Source organism: Manis javanica, chromosome 5, assembly GCF_040802235.1.
Source record: "Manis javanica isolate MJ-LG chromosome 5, MJ_LKY, whole genome shotgun sequence".
NCBI classification, from domain to species: domain Eukaryota; kingdom Metazoa; phylum Chordata; class Mammalia; order Pholidota; family Manidae; genus Manis; species Manis javanica.
Window position 1 is genome coordinate 14,695,215 of NC_133160.1, and position 17,103 is coordinate 14,712,317.

A 17,103-nucleotide genomic window follows, 5' to 3' on the forward strand; every position below is an offset into this window, starting at 1 on the left:
AGATGATTTGAGAGATATTTTCTCCCCATCGCTACAAAACAAGCCCTCAATCATGCCACAAAGGGCTTGTATTGTTGGAAGGGAAATATGTCAATGACAGCGTTCAATTGTGGGGTGGTTAAAAAAAAAGAAGAAAGGAAAAAATCCTTTGAAATAGAAATTTGACCTAGAAAGGTTTTCTAGGTCACCTGAACTTGACACTTACACAGCTAACCCCAAAACCTAACCCAGACCAAGTACCAGGTTCACTTCCTTCTGTCAGTACAAGATAACACAGGAAATGATATTTGTAAACACTGCTGTTATATTCTCAAGTGTGTATTAAAATCAGTCTTTGGTTTGGGAGCTGGGAAAAGGCCGGAGCAGCATGGCTGTGGAAGCCCGCAGACCTGCGTTCACACTCAGTCACCACGTGGCCATGTGGCTGGGGCAGGATCCGATCTCTCTGATGCTCAGACTCCTCTCCTATAAAGTGGGAATGGAACTAGTGGGGTTGTGCGTGCCTCCTGGCAGTGTGCAAGCACTGAGGTGTCCTAGGAAGGCCAGATCCCTTCCGCTCCAGCCACCTTCCTAGGCTGAGGGCTACCCCTCTGTTTTGACTATCAAACTGCTTTGCCCCAGGCCTGGGCTCTCGGGACCCTGCAGTACAGGGGCCAGTTGGGGGGACGCTTTTCTCCCTAGAAAACAGAGAGAAAGCAAACAGTATCCCCAAGTCACAGCACGTGCCAATGAGTTCTTCTAATTCATCTTCACTTTTGAGCCACCCAGCTTTAGATAAATCATGGGGCCTCGGGGATGATAGCACCTCAGAGACCTTTTCATTATCCTGCGGGGGAAACTGAGGCCAGGGAGGGTAGATAGCCCACAGTCATTAGCGACAGGTTACAACACCACATTACCAGGCCCCCTGAGCCTGTGCCTCCAGAGGAAGTCAGTTAGCCCAGTTACCATCAGGGCCCAGGACCACAGGGAGCACGCCCACCTTCCCCAGTCCCTGACCTGAGCACCTATGATGCCCCTGGCTCTGAAGGGACCAGGACACAGAAACAATCGCCAGGGCAGGCTGGGGCCCAGAGGGAGTACAGGCACCAGCACTGACCATACCAGGGTGACAAGGCACTAGGCAGAGACAGGCCAGGTGAGAGCAGGTGATGCACACCTGTCCGGTAGAGGGAACCAGAAGGAGCAAAGGCTAGGCAGCTGGGAGGGTGAGAAAACTGGGGTGTCGGGGCTGGGGCAGTGTCTGCGAGTTACTGAGGTGGGCTACTGTGAAGGGCGGGTCGAAGTAATCACTGAAAAGAAACGGTGAGAATGTGAACAATTTTCCTAAAACAAGAGTAAGGGAAGGGTGCCTAGTTTGGCCAGAAGATAAACATTATGTGAAGCAATGATTAAAAGGGCATGGTAGTGATGTCAAAGGAGAACTTCAAATCAAAGAGACAGAAGAGAAAGGGCAGAATTAGAGCCAACTATGTATGGAAACTTCTGGTGAGGGAGAGCACTTCCTATATGCCAAGTATCATGTGACATGCTTTATATACTATATTTCACTCAATCTTTGCAACAGGCTTATGCAGGAGGTGCTATTACCCCACTTTACAGAGGAGCACATTGATGTTACAAGTGAAGAAATGTGCTCAAAGCTCACACAGCTAGAAAGCCGCAAAGCCAGAATCTTCACTCTGCCACAGTTCATGCTCATAACAGCTACTCTATTTTGTCTCTCCTTTTGAGAACAAAGAGACAAAGACCAATTATTTAATAAACAAAATGAGGATAACAGGGTTATCTTGTCCCACTGCAAGCCACCCACCAAAACTGTACTCTAAACAGATTAAGTATAAAAAGTCATGTTATAGGGAAATATCAGAAAACAGATATTTTTATCAGATCTGTGGTGGCAAGATAACTTCCTCAGCCCTTGAAGCAATCACGGAGGAAGGGAGATTGACAGATTCAAATATATATGCATTAGTATCTTCTGTAGGAGAAAGCATAATAAAACCAAAATGAAAAGGACATCAGACTAAGAAAATATCAGCCCCAACCATGAGACAGTTAATATATACGATGTAGCAAGAGCTCAGTCAAATTAAAGAGACAGCAATAAACCAAGAGACAAAAAGACACAGGACACAGACAGGAAAGTCATATGAGAGGCAATCTACCAAGAAACAAATACAAAGAGAAAATGTATACTTGATTCCATGACAAGGAGAGAAAATGTACATGAAACAGGCCTACTATAATGAAACTGGGTTATTTCACAAGACTGTAGACACAGAAAACTGTTTCCAGGCCACTGGAAAGCAATATGACAGGTCCCCTACCCCCTCCCTGGGGCAGATAGCCAGCCAGAAGCAGGGTAGGTGGGAACCAGGACCCCTGCCTGCCGCCTTGGGGGCCACCCCCTTACCACACTGCCTGTCTCAAGCAGACCCCAGTGTTGCTTAAAACAGTCTTCTGTTCTGAGTGCCGGGGATGACACCACCGGTGGACGGGACACAGTCTTTGTCCTCCTGAGCTCACGGTGTAGTGACAGGGACTGGAATGAACCTGAATGAACCTGAACAGAACCAGGAATGATGATGTGAGTGCTAACTGTAGCGAGAGCCGGGGCTTCTGGGAGCCCAGAGAAGAAGGGAGGTGCAAAAGAGACTCCACAGAGCAGGTGGTGTCTAAGCAGACCTCCCTGCAGGATGAGCAGCGTGAGCCAGGTGAGGGGACACAGCACCAAACGGAAGGGAGAGGCCGGTGGGAACCGCATTCACCCAGGCGGGGGAGCTAGACGGAAGGCCCCACCCCCTGAGTGAGGCACCTTAAGAGATGAGCTGCGGAGGAAAACAGTATCCTGTCAAGATGGGGCTTTGGGGGCTTGACTGGGGGGCTGAGACCTGGAACATGAGCTGCACTTTAGAAACTGGCCTCTGCCTTCGGGACGAAGAACACACTTGGGAACGTAAGCGCGGAGACCATCTAGGAAGCCAGGCAGAAGCTGCTGCGATGGCCCTCGGGGGGGTAGGGGGGGTGCCAGGAAGCGGGACTCTGAGCAGAGGTCAGGCAGGGAAGAAACATTCGATAAAGCAAGAAGTAAGACACTGTGGCAGAGATTCAAACAGGGAAATTTATACTGATGGTGAGAAAGGGAAGCAGGGTTGGAGCCAGAATAAAACCACGACAGTCCCTGGTGTGTTTTCCAAGATCCAGAACTGAGAGCCTCAGAGATGAATGAGAACCGCCAAGAGCATGGGACCACCCAGGAGTCAGAGAGCGGTTTCCTCTCCTGGGTCACACATTTCCTTCTGATTTCTTTTTCTGATGATTCACAAGAAAAACCTCCCCCTTTTAAATTCAAACTAGAAATGCCTGAGCACCTGGGCTCACCCTGCCCAAGCTTTGACCTCTGTCCCTGAGCCGACAAAACCCAGCTTAACCCCAGGCAGCTAAAAAGACGCTGGCTGCCAAGAAGCAGAGAGGAAACCTGTGGTTTCTGGCTCGGCAAGGGCTGTCAGAGGCACCCCGAGAACCCTGCTGGGCCCTAGAGAAGGTCGCCAGTGGCAGCTCATACATACAGGTCCTCAGCCCCTTAGCCAGAGCCCATGGGGTTTCAGAATTCAGAATTTGTTTGGATTTCAGAAAAATAAAGAAATGAAGGTTCCACAAATTATGCAGAGACCTCAGTGGGGTCTGGGGCAGTACCTGCAGTGGCACTCGCACAGCTGCATGGCATCCTCTGAAGTCACACAGAGGGTTAAGTACGAGTTATGAAGAGCCTCACGTCAGTTCAGGTCAGGTCTGGGGGCCAAACAAGCTTGCAGCATATTTACAAAACAACTTCTGATTGTGGAGCTTTTTGGATCTCAGGTAAGGGCATTGAGGGTCGAATCAAGCCCTGGGCACACATGTGCTAGGCTCTTTTCGGGAGACCACCCCTCTGATGCCCATTTTACAGACGAGGAAACAAGAGGCTCAGAAAGGTAAAGGAAACTGCCCAAGGTCTCACAGGAATTAGGTGGTTGAGCTGGAATTCAAACCCAGATCAGACATGTTTCCACACATGTGGATTCTTCAGGCTGCCGAAATGCCAGTGTTGGCAGCATTACAGGGAAGGTGGGTGGCACTGGGGGAAGGTCAGGACCAGGTGCAACAGGAACTGGGCTGCTCCTCTTCAAGTGGTCCCTGCAAGGTGTCTGTGTCCTCAGCCGGTTCAGGTGCCTCCAGCCCTCCCCACAGGCCCAGAGCTCCCCTCATTCTCTGCAGACACAGCCCCCGCAGGCCTGAGTTCACCAGGAGAGCCAGGAAAGAAACAAGCATCCCCACAGAAGCGGCAACAATGTGATAAATGCTGGGATGCAAACAAAGAAACTGCAGAGATAGAGGATGAATTGAAACATACTTGAAAAACGTGTGTATCTAGGGCTCTCCAGAGGGAATGATTAAATTGGGGGAGCCCTGAAGGAGGAGAAGGAGCTTGCTTGCCACAAAGTAAACAGGGGTGGGAGCACTGTGGTTACAGGGATCATCAAGTGCAAAGTCCCTGGGGTCAGCAAGTGGAAAGCTTTCCCTTGGGAGAGGGATAAAAGTAAGCAGAGGGAGGACAAGGTTGAGATCAGAGCAGCTGGCAGGAGCCAAAGCATGTGAGGTCCTGGGAGCATGGTGGGGACTTGGATTTTATCCCAAATGGGAAGCCCTTGGAGAATTTCTGCAAAGGAATAATCTGCTCTGATTTGTATCTGAAAAGATGACTCAGGCTGTTGTGTGGAGGATGGGACCCTGGGAGACTACATTCTGCGAGTCTCAGTTTTCTCATCCATATAATGGATTCATGAGAAACCTGGGAAAAAGCACAGCCAAGGGAGTCTGGCACATGGTTGACTCTTAGAAAGGAGAAGAACAAACACTAGATTTCCCACCTAATCATAAACCAGGAGAACACAGTCCTAAATCACCCATAAGTCCCTTTCCCACTAAAAATCCTTCAAAGGCTCCCACCTCTTTTTCCCGGGGCCAAGGCCCTGCTTGATCTGGTTCCTGCTGATTTCTCCAGCACCATCCCTCATCATCTCCCACTGGACCTCTCCTCTCCTGCCAGCTGCCCACCCCTGGAATTTGCCTAGGCTCTCTGCCTAGAGCACAAGGACTCCTTTACACGGCAATGTTGTCAACTCCCCTTCCTTCTTACAAACATTCGAGGAGCATCTACCCTAGACCAGCCCTGTCCCAAATGTCAAGAGGTTCAAAAAGTAGCTGAGGACATACATGCATGCATGTGAGTGTGTGTGTGTGTAACAAGAATCCAAATAAATCCAGTCTGACCCTCTTCTGATTGCCTCTTTATATCCTCTCACTCATGCATCCATCTCCTGAAGAAATATTTACTGAGTACCTACTTGGTGCCAGGCACTATTCTAGGCCCCTGGGATAAAGCAGTGACCACAGATCCCTGGAGGTGCTTCTTGCATTGCAGACAGAAAACAAACATTAAACATAGTAAATAAGTCATGTATATAATATGCTAGAAAGTTCTAAGAACTATAGAAAGAAAAATGTGAACAGGTGAGATGAATCAGGCATGCAGGATGGAGAGTATATGAATTTAATCAGGGTGGTCATGGTGGGCATCAATGAGAAATGGACAGTTAAGCAAGGCTGGAAGGAGGTGAGGGAGTGAACTAGGCAGGGGTGAGGAGGAGAAACAGCCCCTGCAAAGGCCCAAAGGTGGCAGTATGCCCATAGACACCAGTAAGGTGGGCAGAACAAGCAAGGGAGAAGAGGGGGAAAAGCCAGAAAGGCAACAGGGCATGGAGTGTACCCCACAGATGGCACTGAGATTACCCTCCCCAGAGAGAGGAAGCCAACACATTTTCCGAGGCCTTATCTGATGCTGTGGTCAGAGGAGCCAGCGAAGGCAGACGTGAGGGCTGCATGGCACATCCGAGGAACCTCAGCGGGGCCTCGGAGCAGCTGACATCCGCTCGGCCTGTGGCTTCTACCTGTGGCTTCTGCATCTGAGGTTGTCCTGACGGCTGCTATTTTTGCTCCTGTTTGGAGTTCTATGCAGGGCTTCTCTGTGCAATGTACTGGGGGGCCACTGGGCCTGGCCCCTCTTTGGATTTGCTCTGCTTAGAGCAAAGGAGAGGAGCCATTAAAATGTTGCAAGTGTCTTTGGGGACATTTCCTGTCCAGCAAGTGGGAAAGAAGAGGAGATTTATTATAGGTGTTGTCTTGTCAATTCTCATGAGCCTCTAGAGAGGCTCAGAGAGGTTAGATGGCTTGTCCAAGGTCACACAGCCAAATCAAACCACAGGCTGAAGATGCTAATCCGGAAGGTCTAGGTATGAAGGCCCTTAATTTTCAGGGAGTTCTTTGCATTTACTGCCTAAATCAATGTTTCCCAAGCAGATATCTGTGCTATCTGGCCTTCCAGAGGGCATGAGGAGAAAGATGCATTGTGCATGGCTCTAGTCCCTTCAGAGCATCACAGCCCCGAGGAGGACTGTGACAGTGTGGGCACAGGGAAGGGGCCCCGCCCAGACCGCTGGGGGTGGGACGGGTGGGCAATCAGAGGAGGCTTCTGGAGAGCAGTGATGCCTCCACTCTGTCCACAAGAATGAATTCGAGGGGTAGAGGAAACATTCTGGCAGAAAGGTTCACACATACACAATCAAGAAGCACGAGAGCTTGGCGAGTGGGGGAGGGCGCTTTAGGGAGCGGCAGGGCCCTGATTCTGCCCAGGAGGGAGGAGGCAGGAGCCAGCTCGCTGACGGCAAAGAAGGAGATCAGACAGCCTCCCAGCCCTCCAAGTGGGCATATGGAGGGCATCAGAGCAGATCCAGGAGGCCACAAGCAACCAAGTGACAGAAGGCGCTGAGCGGGGGAGTGGCGCACAGAGACCCCACTGGCTGCTGTGAGAAGATTCCAGGCAGTAAGGCGGACGCAGGGAGGCTCCGCTGAAAGAGCGGGTACCACCCAGGCGGCAGCTAACAGTGAAGTGGAGACACAGGGCTGTACCCTGAAGGGGCAGCCAGTGGGAAGCGAGGCAGACAGAGGGGTCAGAGGTAACTTAAGCCAAGGAGTGGACAGTCATGTGTTAAGCAAGATGACATAACAGGGCAGGGCCAGTCTGGGCATGGGGCATGTGCATCGAGATAAGCATCACTTAGAGCCACAGTCTCCTTCAAATGAACTCTCTGGGGTGAATGTGTGAATCAGAGCTGCCTTTCTATACTATCCCCCCATGCTTTGGGGCTGCGGCTCCCCTGGCCTCAATTGTTCTGCACAGCCAGTAAGACCCAGAAAAGGCAAGTATGTTGTCTAAAGTCTCAGAGCAGGAAATCAAGAGAGGGAAGCCTACACACCCAGGCCCACCTGTTTCCCATTCCAATGCCTATCTCAACAGACACCCAACAGCGGAAGGCCCCCACGCCCTCCCTAGAAAATGGCACCCCAGGATCTGGGAGAAGCTGGAGAATCCACTGCCCATCTGTGATATTTCAGGGCTTCATTTGTGGTTATCCACACGTGTGAGGATTTGCCAGGCCCCCTGGCTGGACAGAGGCAGCAACTCCTGGGCAACCCTGCCCCACCCCACCAGGAGGTCACAGCAGTGCCACAGAGACAGCCCCAGCTGGGCCTGAGCAGCCTCCTCAGGAAAGCCCGTTCCCCTGCTTCTCCTCCCCATGCCATCAGTTACTGGTTGGTGAACGCATGGGGCAGTGGGGGGATAGGGGGTGGAGAGCCACCACAGGGGCCACTGATCGCAAAAGGAAATTAACTTCAAACACGAAGCTCCTCCTCCTCTGGAGGTTCCACACACAGCCCCGATTTCCAACATGGAGCGGAATAGGGCTTGTAGAACCAGCCTGAATTATTTTCTGAGGAATTAGAGACCAAAAGAAGGTAAAGAACTTACCCAAGAGGGCAAAGCAATTACATAGCAGAACACATACATGGAACTTTGGTTTCGCACTCCCTAGGCACCTTCATTCTTTCAGTAAATATTCAGTGGGTGCCTCCTGTGTGCCAGACCCTGTGTGCCAGCAGACATCCTGTGACCCAATCAAAGGCTGCCCAGGGCCCCTTCTCCAAGAGGGGAGAGTATTTTTATTTACTGAGCACCAAAAAAGTGCCTTATATCTCTTGTCCCACTTAATCCTCCTAACCATCTGTCATTTTGTAGGTGAGAAAATTGGCTCAGAGACATAAGGTGACCTGCCCAAGATCACACAGTGAGCATGGAGCAGAGCAAGGGCTCAAAGTCAAGTCTTAAACCTGAGTTCAGCTTCTGTTCTCCAGCTCCAGGGGCTGAGTAGGAGTGGTGATACTCCATCCACACCCTCCCTTCTAAAACGACTCCCCCCTCCCCTCCAGGCCTTCCTCCCTGACCCAGGACTCTCAGCAAACACTGGTTTACTGGCTGGCTATTGTCCCAAGACAGCACTGGTGACTGGTATTCAGTAAGCTGTTCAGGAAGTGTTAAAAATAAAAGAGTCAGTTCTGTTTCAAGACAGCCAGTAAGTACCTGTAATTAACTCCTCTCCCAGTGAACGGCCCATGGATGTGGTCAGAGATGTAGGGAAGTTCACATCAGCTAGGGCTGTGAACCAGAACACAGAGCCTCTGGTTATAAGCACAGTGAGAGCTACCCCAGTCACACACACACACACACACACTCAGTGTGAGCAAGGAAGTTCTCCAGGTCAGAGTTGGATATCCTGGGCCATTTGTTCATTTATTCACTCAACATTTATGGAGGTCCTACCACATACTAGGCAAAGTGCTAGGCAGAGAGTGTGTGTGTGTGTGTGTGTGTGTGTGTGTGCGCGCGCGCGCGCACACACACACACAATCAATAAAAGGAAGTAGGTATCAGTGTCCCCATTTTATGGATAAGGAGACTGAGACATGGCAGGCTCAAGAAGCTTGCCTATGTCACAGATTGTATTTGTGGCAGAGCTGAGATTTGAAACCAGTTATTAACCCAGCCTGTTACATAGTAGGCACTTCATAGCTAGTTCCTCAATGGCTGGCTGGCTCCAAAGCCTTCCCCAGCAGACCAAGGACCTGTGGACCCAGTGTGCAGAAAGTAGAGATCTCACAGGGGGCACAGAAGCTCCTGTTTCTTGGTCTCTCTCAGTTCACCTGGATATTCCAAGTAAGAGTAAGCTGGCCTGAGAGGCTTCCATTTCTGGGGCACGCATGCATGAAGTGAGGTTTTCAATGACTTTGAAAAATCAGAGCACGAGAAGAGGTCAGGCCTCCTGCTCAGCGGGGTGCTGCCCTGTCAAGTGCAACGAGCCCCACCCCCAACTCAGCCAACTCCCTTCAAAAAGACAGTCTCCCCAGAGACAGCTGGAAAATGCCATTAATGTTAAGTTTCATCATTGAAAATCTCTGTCATCTATTTGTGTGTGTTTGCCTTTAAATCTGTGATGATGCCCCTCCTCATTTTTTGTTGTCCTTTCTTCCACAAAAAGGATGGTGACTGGAGATCCAACTAGCTATTTTTCAATATCCTTAACGGACAAAAGGAAAAGGTGGCAGTCAACAAACTGGAGGAGGAATTTTGATGGATTCCACAAACTCCAAAATGCAACACAAGAGGCAGCTCAAACTTTGCTCCTGGTGACGTCCCCAGCTATCCTCATCTGTCCTGCCTTGAAAAGCCCTTCCCACTTCTCACGCCAGATACCTTCTGGGCTCTACCGAGATATCAGGTACCTACCATGCCATGGGCTATCCCCATCCCTGTTTCTGGTCTGAGTTGGCCACACCCCCTACCCACACCTGGCCAGGCCCACTGCAGGGTGTGCTGAATGAATGACGTCATCCTGAGCACACTGGGCACCTGTGATGCTCTGGGCACAAATAGCTGCTTGCTCTCCAGGGGCCAATTCCAGCCATTTCCAAATTCCTTTTCAAGGAGGAGCTGCCCCAACAGCAGGCTTCCTGGACCCTCCAGAGCATCTTCATTCCATGACGTGACAGGCACCATCCAGGTCCCTGCCTGCCCCCACCCCGCAGCAATAGCCTGACCACCTCCACCCTAGGAGGTGGTGGGCACCCTCTGCTTACCTTCTGCTGAAACACACCTGCAATGCGCCAGCGTCTTGCAAGTAGAAGGAGCCTGAGTCTCATTCCACAGAAGCCCAGGCAGTGAGAGCGCGCACCCGCGACAGCCTCTGTGCAATTCTGCTGCATAATCAGCAGAGAAGAGAAAAAATGCCAGAAATAGCAAGCTTATAAGCCCTCCTGACAACTCTTGGTCCTCTATTGGCTGGAGGCCTGGCACCCCCGCTTCCCCCACCCCATGCCATTCCTATAAGGTGAAATGGAAAAACCTGTTATTTAACCTCTCTTATCAAAATCCATCTTCTATCCCAATTTGGGCCTGTGTGTTCAGAGCTCCTGGCGACGGTCTCCAAGCCCGGTCTCAGGGAGTGGAGGGAGAGGCAGCCCAGCCCTGCATCATTTGTGACTTAAAAGCCTTCCCCACTCACACACACCACCTTGGGAGCGGGTATTGAGCTGGCTGGGCTTCTGCAAGGCAATCGGGCAGCACCTATCAACATGTGAAACTTGCACGCCATTTCACTTGGCAATTAGACTTCTGAGCATCCGTCCTGCAGAATTACCTGTGCTTGTGTGCACGACGCATGTGGATCTCTCGTGGAGAAGGATTAGAGGCAAGCTAAGTGGCTAAAACCGGGGTCAGGTTGAACAGACTGAAATACATCCATTCTATGGAATATGATGACATAAGGAAGGTCTGCAGGGGCTGCCTTCGAAACTGGTCGGGAGAGACAAAGTTAAGGACATGGTCCCATTTTTATCAAAATAGTAATGGCGTGGTTTGAACATGCCCTGTGAAAGATGCCAAAGTTTGCTAACAATGATTATCCCGGGGAGTAAGAGAAGGAGGTGTTTTCAGTTGATGTTTTTCTCTTTCTTGTTTTGTTTCTTTCCTTTTTTTTTCATAAGCATGTATTACATCTGTAATCTAAAAGAAAAGTATAAGACCCTCCCTGGTTCCTTCCCACTCCTCAGCAGCCAGTAGGCCAAGGGGGTCACTCACCACAAAGCTGGATCAGGCTTGGGACAGTGCGGACCCGAGGCTCTGTGGAGCCCCCAGCAGTCTCAGCTTTCAGAGAAGTGCAGTTAAATTAGGGCTCTGTGAAAAATGTGGACTTGGACTAAGACAGAACTGGGTTCAAATCCTAGCTCTGCCTGCTTGAATGGTCCACTTCCCAGAGCCTCAGCTTCTTCACCTACAGAATGGGGGTGGTAGCACCTATTTAGTGCCATGTTCTTTGTTGGGTGCAATTAAGCCAAGTTTAATTTTTTGGACATTGCAGAAACACCAGAGGCCACTGAGGAAGGCTCACAGAGCTGAGGACATCAAGGATCTAGTAAGAGGAGTTCGGAGATTATCTCATTACTGAGCAATAATAATAACAAAAACTAAGTACAGCAAATGCCCTGTGATGAAGGAGGCAGTGTGTATGTACGAGGAGGGAGAGTAGGGGGAGTAAGGAAACCCAAAAGAAGAAGAGGACAAGGTCTTGCCTCTGTGCCTCTGTACCTTCCTCATGCTGTTCCTCTGCCTGGACTGTGCTTCTCCAGACCTCCACACAACTACTTCTCATCCTTCGCGTTCTGCTCAAAGATCTCCTTCCTCCCGAGAGAGGGCACCTGTGACTCACCCACACCTGAATTATGTTCTTCACAGCACATGCCTCCAACCGATGGTTTCTAGATGTTTGTTGTGATGGTTTTCATGTTTATACTGATTGTTCATCTTGCTCTCCAGGCTGTGAGCTCCATGACGGATGGGACTACCTGTCTTGTCCATCTCTGGGTCCCAGCTCCTAGCACAGAGCCCAACACACAGTAGGTACTCAACAAATTGAAAGTACACACAATCTGTGGATTCGAAGCCAAGATCCAAGCACATAAGGCTTGTCTAGGAAAGATTTTTCACTGCAACAGGAAGATAGATGAAAACCTCAAACATACTGAAAATTTGGAAACACACAAAGCTGGAAGAGTGCCAGAAGAAAACATCCATCAGTACTTCTATAAGCTTAAGGTGGAAAAGGACTTCCCAGGCCCAAATTTATATGGACGAGGTTTAAGTCTTCATTCTAATATTGTAAGAAACTGGAAATGACAATAAAGTCCACTGATAGAGGATTGGTTAAATAAATCACAGCTTTCTGTGCAATGGAATACTATGCAGCCATAAAAAGGATCCGCATTACTGATATGGAAAGAAACCCAAATTGCTTAATGAATGTTAAACTTGCTCATTGCAAATCAGAGACTCTGATAAGTAACAAGTATAACTGATTGTCACTGAGAAAGTGTGAAGTTAAAAAATCTTTCAATTACCATTTATTCTTTCATTCACGCAACAAACATTTTCTGTTCCCTCTGCCTACTCCTATGGTTCCATACTCCAGGGCAATGAGTGCACAGTCCACTGTCCTTGCCCTCAAAGACATCCCAGTTCATACATGTAGCTAAGAAATTATGATGTATGGGAGACCGTGCTCAGAGCTAAGGGCCCCAGAGTCATGGGGCTGAGTGAGGAGTTTACAGAAAAGGTGTCATTCAAGCTGGAATTTGAAGAAGGGGCAGAGTTTGGGTACACAGAGAAGGGAAGAAGCTTGTTAAGAGGCAGAGGTAGGACAATATGGGACAAGTGCAGGAAGTCCCTGCATTCTCCATCAAGAGCTACCAAACTCTGTCTGTGGGAGCTAAGCCTGGGGACAGAAGACCCTGGACTTGATTCTGTCATATATGCCCGAAGGAGGCATTCTGGGGTTGTGATCACGCTGTCCACAGGTGTGCAGTGATAGAGCAGCAGGACTTAGCCTGAGAGTGCCAGTCCCACTGAATATTTGGGCAGGGGGGCAGGGATCCCAGCTCTGTGGACCCTCTGCTCAGCTCCTTCTGGGATGGAGCCAGAGAGGCACCACGGTACCATGACAGAACTCAACGTTTTGTTTTGGGGTTTTTTTTGGATTTTGAGGCAGTAGTTATTGTTCACAACAAAGAGAGATGACTCAGCTTCCTGTGGAGGAGCTGCAGCCTTTTGGAAAAGATATTTCTGTTGTAATGTTTCTCTCTTCTCGACCATAGAGGTAGCTCATTCAGGCTGCCCGTTTTCTTGATGTCCAACTGTTCTCAGAGTGAAGGGAGGGACAGCAAAGAGGCTCTAGGGAACAGACTGCCTGAGTTTGAATCCTGGCCCCACCCCTAACTCACTGAGAGGACCTAACTAAAGTTACACCCTCTCTGGGCCAGCATTTATTTACAACTTCTGAGATCTTTGTACAGAACAGCCCTCCCCTATGGAAAGGGGCTGGCACAGAGTGGGTAGACAACAAATCTATCACTGTAAGTAACAACAGCCACCTGTGCTGAGGTTCTACTGTGCCAGATTATCTCATTTAACCCTCAACTGCCTGGCACAAGTTCCCATTTTATGGATGAGCAAACTGAGGCTTAAAGCAATGCGCTGACTTGAGCTGCCATCTTCCCATCCATGAGGGTCAGTGCCCACACCTCCAGCCAACTTAGAATTGAATCTGTATAAGCCTTCTCTTTCTGACTCTCCCCACACCAGCAGCCAAGGGCATGCCAGCCCCTCACTGTCTTTATCTACAATATGAGGACAATATTCTGAGGTTGTTGAAATATTCTAGTCAAGCCCTAATAAAAATAATTTCATGAAGGCCTCTGAAACCTTCAATAATATCACATCATCCCTTTCTCTGGGACAAGAAGTCAACAGAAAGCTGAGCTCACACGCAACCTCCCAAGGAGAGGCACAAAGCTGTTTGGAAAATGCCTTCACAAGTCTACAGAAAACACAAAAGCTGAAAGAGGCGTGAGCTCATGCAAATAAAAAGGACTTTGAAACGAGCCGCCGTTCAATGGCCACCCTGCACCATGACGTTAACAGGGGGTTCTCTCAAACCTTCTTCCTGGAACTAATGTTTTAAAAAAATCAAAAACAAAGAAAGCTGGTGCAGGTGAACACAAGGTAACCCCAGGCTGTCCAAACCCGGGTTTCCATCCCCCTTCCCTTCAGCACCCTGAGCACACACTGACAGAGCAACCTTAATAGTTACTAATTGTAAACCCTGTGATTACCAGGGTTGATTTCCATGGAGCTTCCCTTCCCAGCACCAAGAGCCTCTAGTGAGCTGTAATTGCCAAGTTCAGTTCTACTTGTGTCATATCCAACCACGGGTGCTAAGGCGGCTGCCTCCTCGCCAGGTAAGCTGGTAAGGGACTCAGCTTCGCTGCTGAGTTTCACAATATTGTGATGCCCTTGTCAGCACCTCTAAGCGCAGAGAAGCTTCGAGCTTCTATTAAACAAATCTCACCCATGGGAAGGAACTGAAGCCACTTTGCGCCTCTCAGGTGCCCTGTCAGGATCCTCATGCGCACTGGGGCATCGTGGTTGCTGAACCCCGTGCACTTCATCGCCGAAAATGCTGACCACCTCAGGGCCATACCTGAGGTGCACTGAGCTCAGCCTCTGCGGCCACCTCCTGTTTCCCCCTTCTGTCCCCACAGCCCCCTCAGAATTCAAACTCGTGTCTGACTGCACAGATGGCCCCCAACATGGGCCTCCAAACCCACTGCATGTACTTGTTTGGGGGGCTTGTGCACAATGCCATGTTCCAGCTTCATTTTGTCCAAGTGCCTCACTGGCCTTGACAGCTGCCCTATTATTTAACGGCCTCCACCTCCCACACATACAACCATTCCAGCACATGACTGGTCTCCACCGTAGACCGTACAGCAGCCACAGCATGTACTGCATACTTTATCCCCACGAGCAGCCACAGAGGCAAGGAGGCAGGGCTTCATCCCTCCTTCTCACATCTGGGGAAACTGAGGTCTGAGAATTGGAAAACAACCATGAGGCTGGTGAAAGGAATTTCTTTTAGCTCCAAATGCCAGTTAAGGCTGTGCTTCCCATGAGGAGTTGCCAAGCCTCTTCCCCCTAGACAAAGAAATCATGAAGTAAGCCTATTTCCCTTTTCACCTGTCCACCAGGGAGCCCAGAGCCCAGCTCAGCCAAAGGCAGTGTGGAAATGAGTCCTGAAGCATGAAGACACCGGTTCAAATTCCAGCTGTGCCACTAGCAATGAGTCCTGGGTAAGGGCAAGCCTCTCCATGAAGTGGGGTATTAATGCCACCACCTCACTGGATGTCTGTGGAGGCTGCCAGAGTCCATGGGCCCCATGCCTTCCCACCCAAAGTAGATTTCCTGACATTTTAGGTGCCCTCCTCCACCAGCATCCTGGGAACTCATGCCAGGGCAGGGAGTCAGTCAGATGACAGTGGGGGTGGGCAGGGAGGTTTGCTCCAACTTATCTCATTCAAGGCATACTTTCTTTCTGGCACAAGTCTAAAAAATAAAATCAAATAATAACATGTGAGGTTGAATGGAAACCCAAAGTCAGGACTGATTTTTCTAGAACTTCTCAGTCCTACCTCAGAGCAGGAGGGGAGTCTAAAGGGGGCCCCAGGGGTCTCCCCACCCCGGGTGGGCATCTGTGACAGGCCCTTCTCCCCGCCATCCGCAGGCTGCCTGCCCATGTGACGCATCCTGTTCGCTATGTTTATTCCGGAGTCCGGCAAAGAGGAATGTGCTGCCCTCCCCCTCTGCAGCTCCTAGGGTCCCCGTGCTGTCCTCAGGGCACATAGGCCTGAGCCCCACGCACAGGAGAAAGGCACCGCTGCCAATTCGGCCCCACAGGTCCCTCCCGCCTGACCCAGGCCCCACTCCAGACGAGAAAACTGAGGCTTGGGGCTGGAGGCTAACTTGCCCAGTTTCACACTGATGTCAGTGAGGAGCAGGGATTCAAATATGGATTTGTTAGATTTGCCTCATTTTTCCAACTCTGTGCTGGCTCATTTATGATCACTGTTCTGGCTCTCGGGGACGCCTGGCCTTTCCAAAACCATACCCCCTGATATGCCTTAAGAGAACCTGCTGACATCTTGGGGGCATCAAAGGCAGCTCACAGGACCCAGCAGGTGGTTCTCAAGAGGAACTGTACACTCAGGTCCCAACCCCAGACCCAATCACATCATTCTTAGTCCATGATTCAAAGATCACTGGCCAACAGAACTAAATCCAAACCTCTTACTTACCCAGCACCCCAGATGCCCCCAATCCTACACTCCTGTCCTCTTACTTGATGCCTCCCTGCCCTTTCCAATGCTCACATCTCTCCTCTTGCGGTGGATCTCCTGGGCACCTGTGTGAGCATCAATCTCTCCTGCCTCCCAAAGCCTACCAAGCCAGCTACCCCTGTGTGAACTGCCGCGGGAATGTTCCATCCCCCCTCCCTCCTGAGACAGCGTCACATGGGGGCTGCTTAGGGGACATGTATGAACAGAAAGTTCTTTTTTTAGCCCAAGCTTGCTGACCCTTAGAGGGAACTGGCACCTTCCTGGGTTCTCAAATGTGCCAGGTCCCTCCATCCACCAGGCCTTTGCACATGCTGTTCTCTCTGTCTAGAAAGCTTCCCTTGTCCCCACCATCTAGCAAATCCTACTCTTCCCACAGGTCTCAGTTTAAGGGGCAGGGAAGTCCTCCCTGATCATCCCTGTTATCCAGCCTCACAGCAATGTACAGCTTTCCTATTCATACTTGTCACACTCACATTATGTGTTTTTTTTTTCAATTTTTTTTTGTTATCATTAATCTACAATTACATGAAGAACATTATGTTTACTAGGGTCCCCCCTTCACCAAGTCCCCCCAACAAACCCCATTACAGTCACTGTCCATCAGCGTAGTAAGATGTTGTAGAATCACTACATTATGTGTTTTGTTACATGATTATTTATTAGCTAAACTAGAGGCCACATAAGTACAGCACCAGGTCTGTCTTGTTCATCCTGGAGTCCCTGCCACGATGCCTGGCACACAGCCGGGGCTTGGTAAGTCTTTGTCATCCAAAGGAGAGAGGGCAGCTGTGGTAGGTTACAAAGATGACCGCAAGTCCTCCTGTGCCTGCATGTGTGCCCTCTGCTCCGTGATGTTGCTGCTCCTCTCAAGAGTCAGTCTGT

The 17,103-nt window shown here is 50.0% G+C and overlaps 1 protein-coding gene across 5 annotated transcripts in view; it reads right to left on the minus strand.

The window, feature by feature from the left end:
* TOX2 (TOX high mobility group box family member 2) overlaps nt 1–17,103 on the minus strand; it is a 189,550-nt gene that overhangs the window by 89,802 nt on the left and 82,645 nt on the right. Inside the window, exon 1 of one of the 5 annotated variants that reach the window (XM_017643624.3) lies at nt 10,075–10,215. The exons of the other annotated variants lie outside the window; for them this stretch is intronic. Within the exon in view, the coding sequence (XP_017499113.1) occupies nt 10,075–10,200 (126 nt within the window). The 5' untranslated portion in view covers nt 10,201–10,215. Of the gene's footprint in view, nt 1–10,074; nt 10,216–17,103 lie in introns of those variants that run through there. 5 annotated transcript variants of the gene reach the window in all.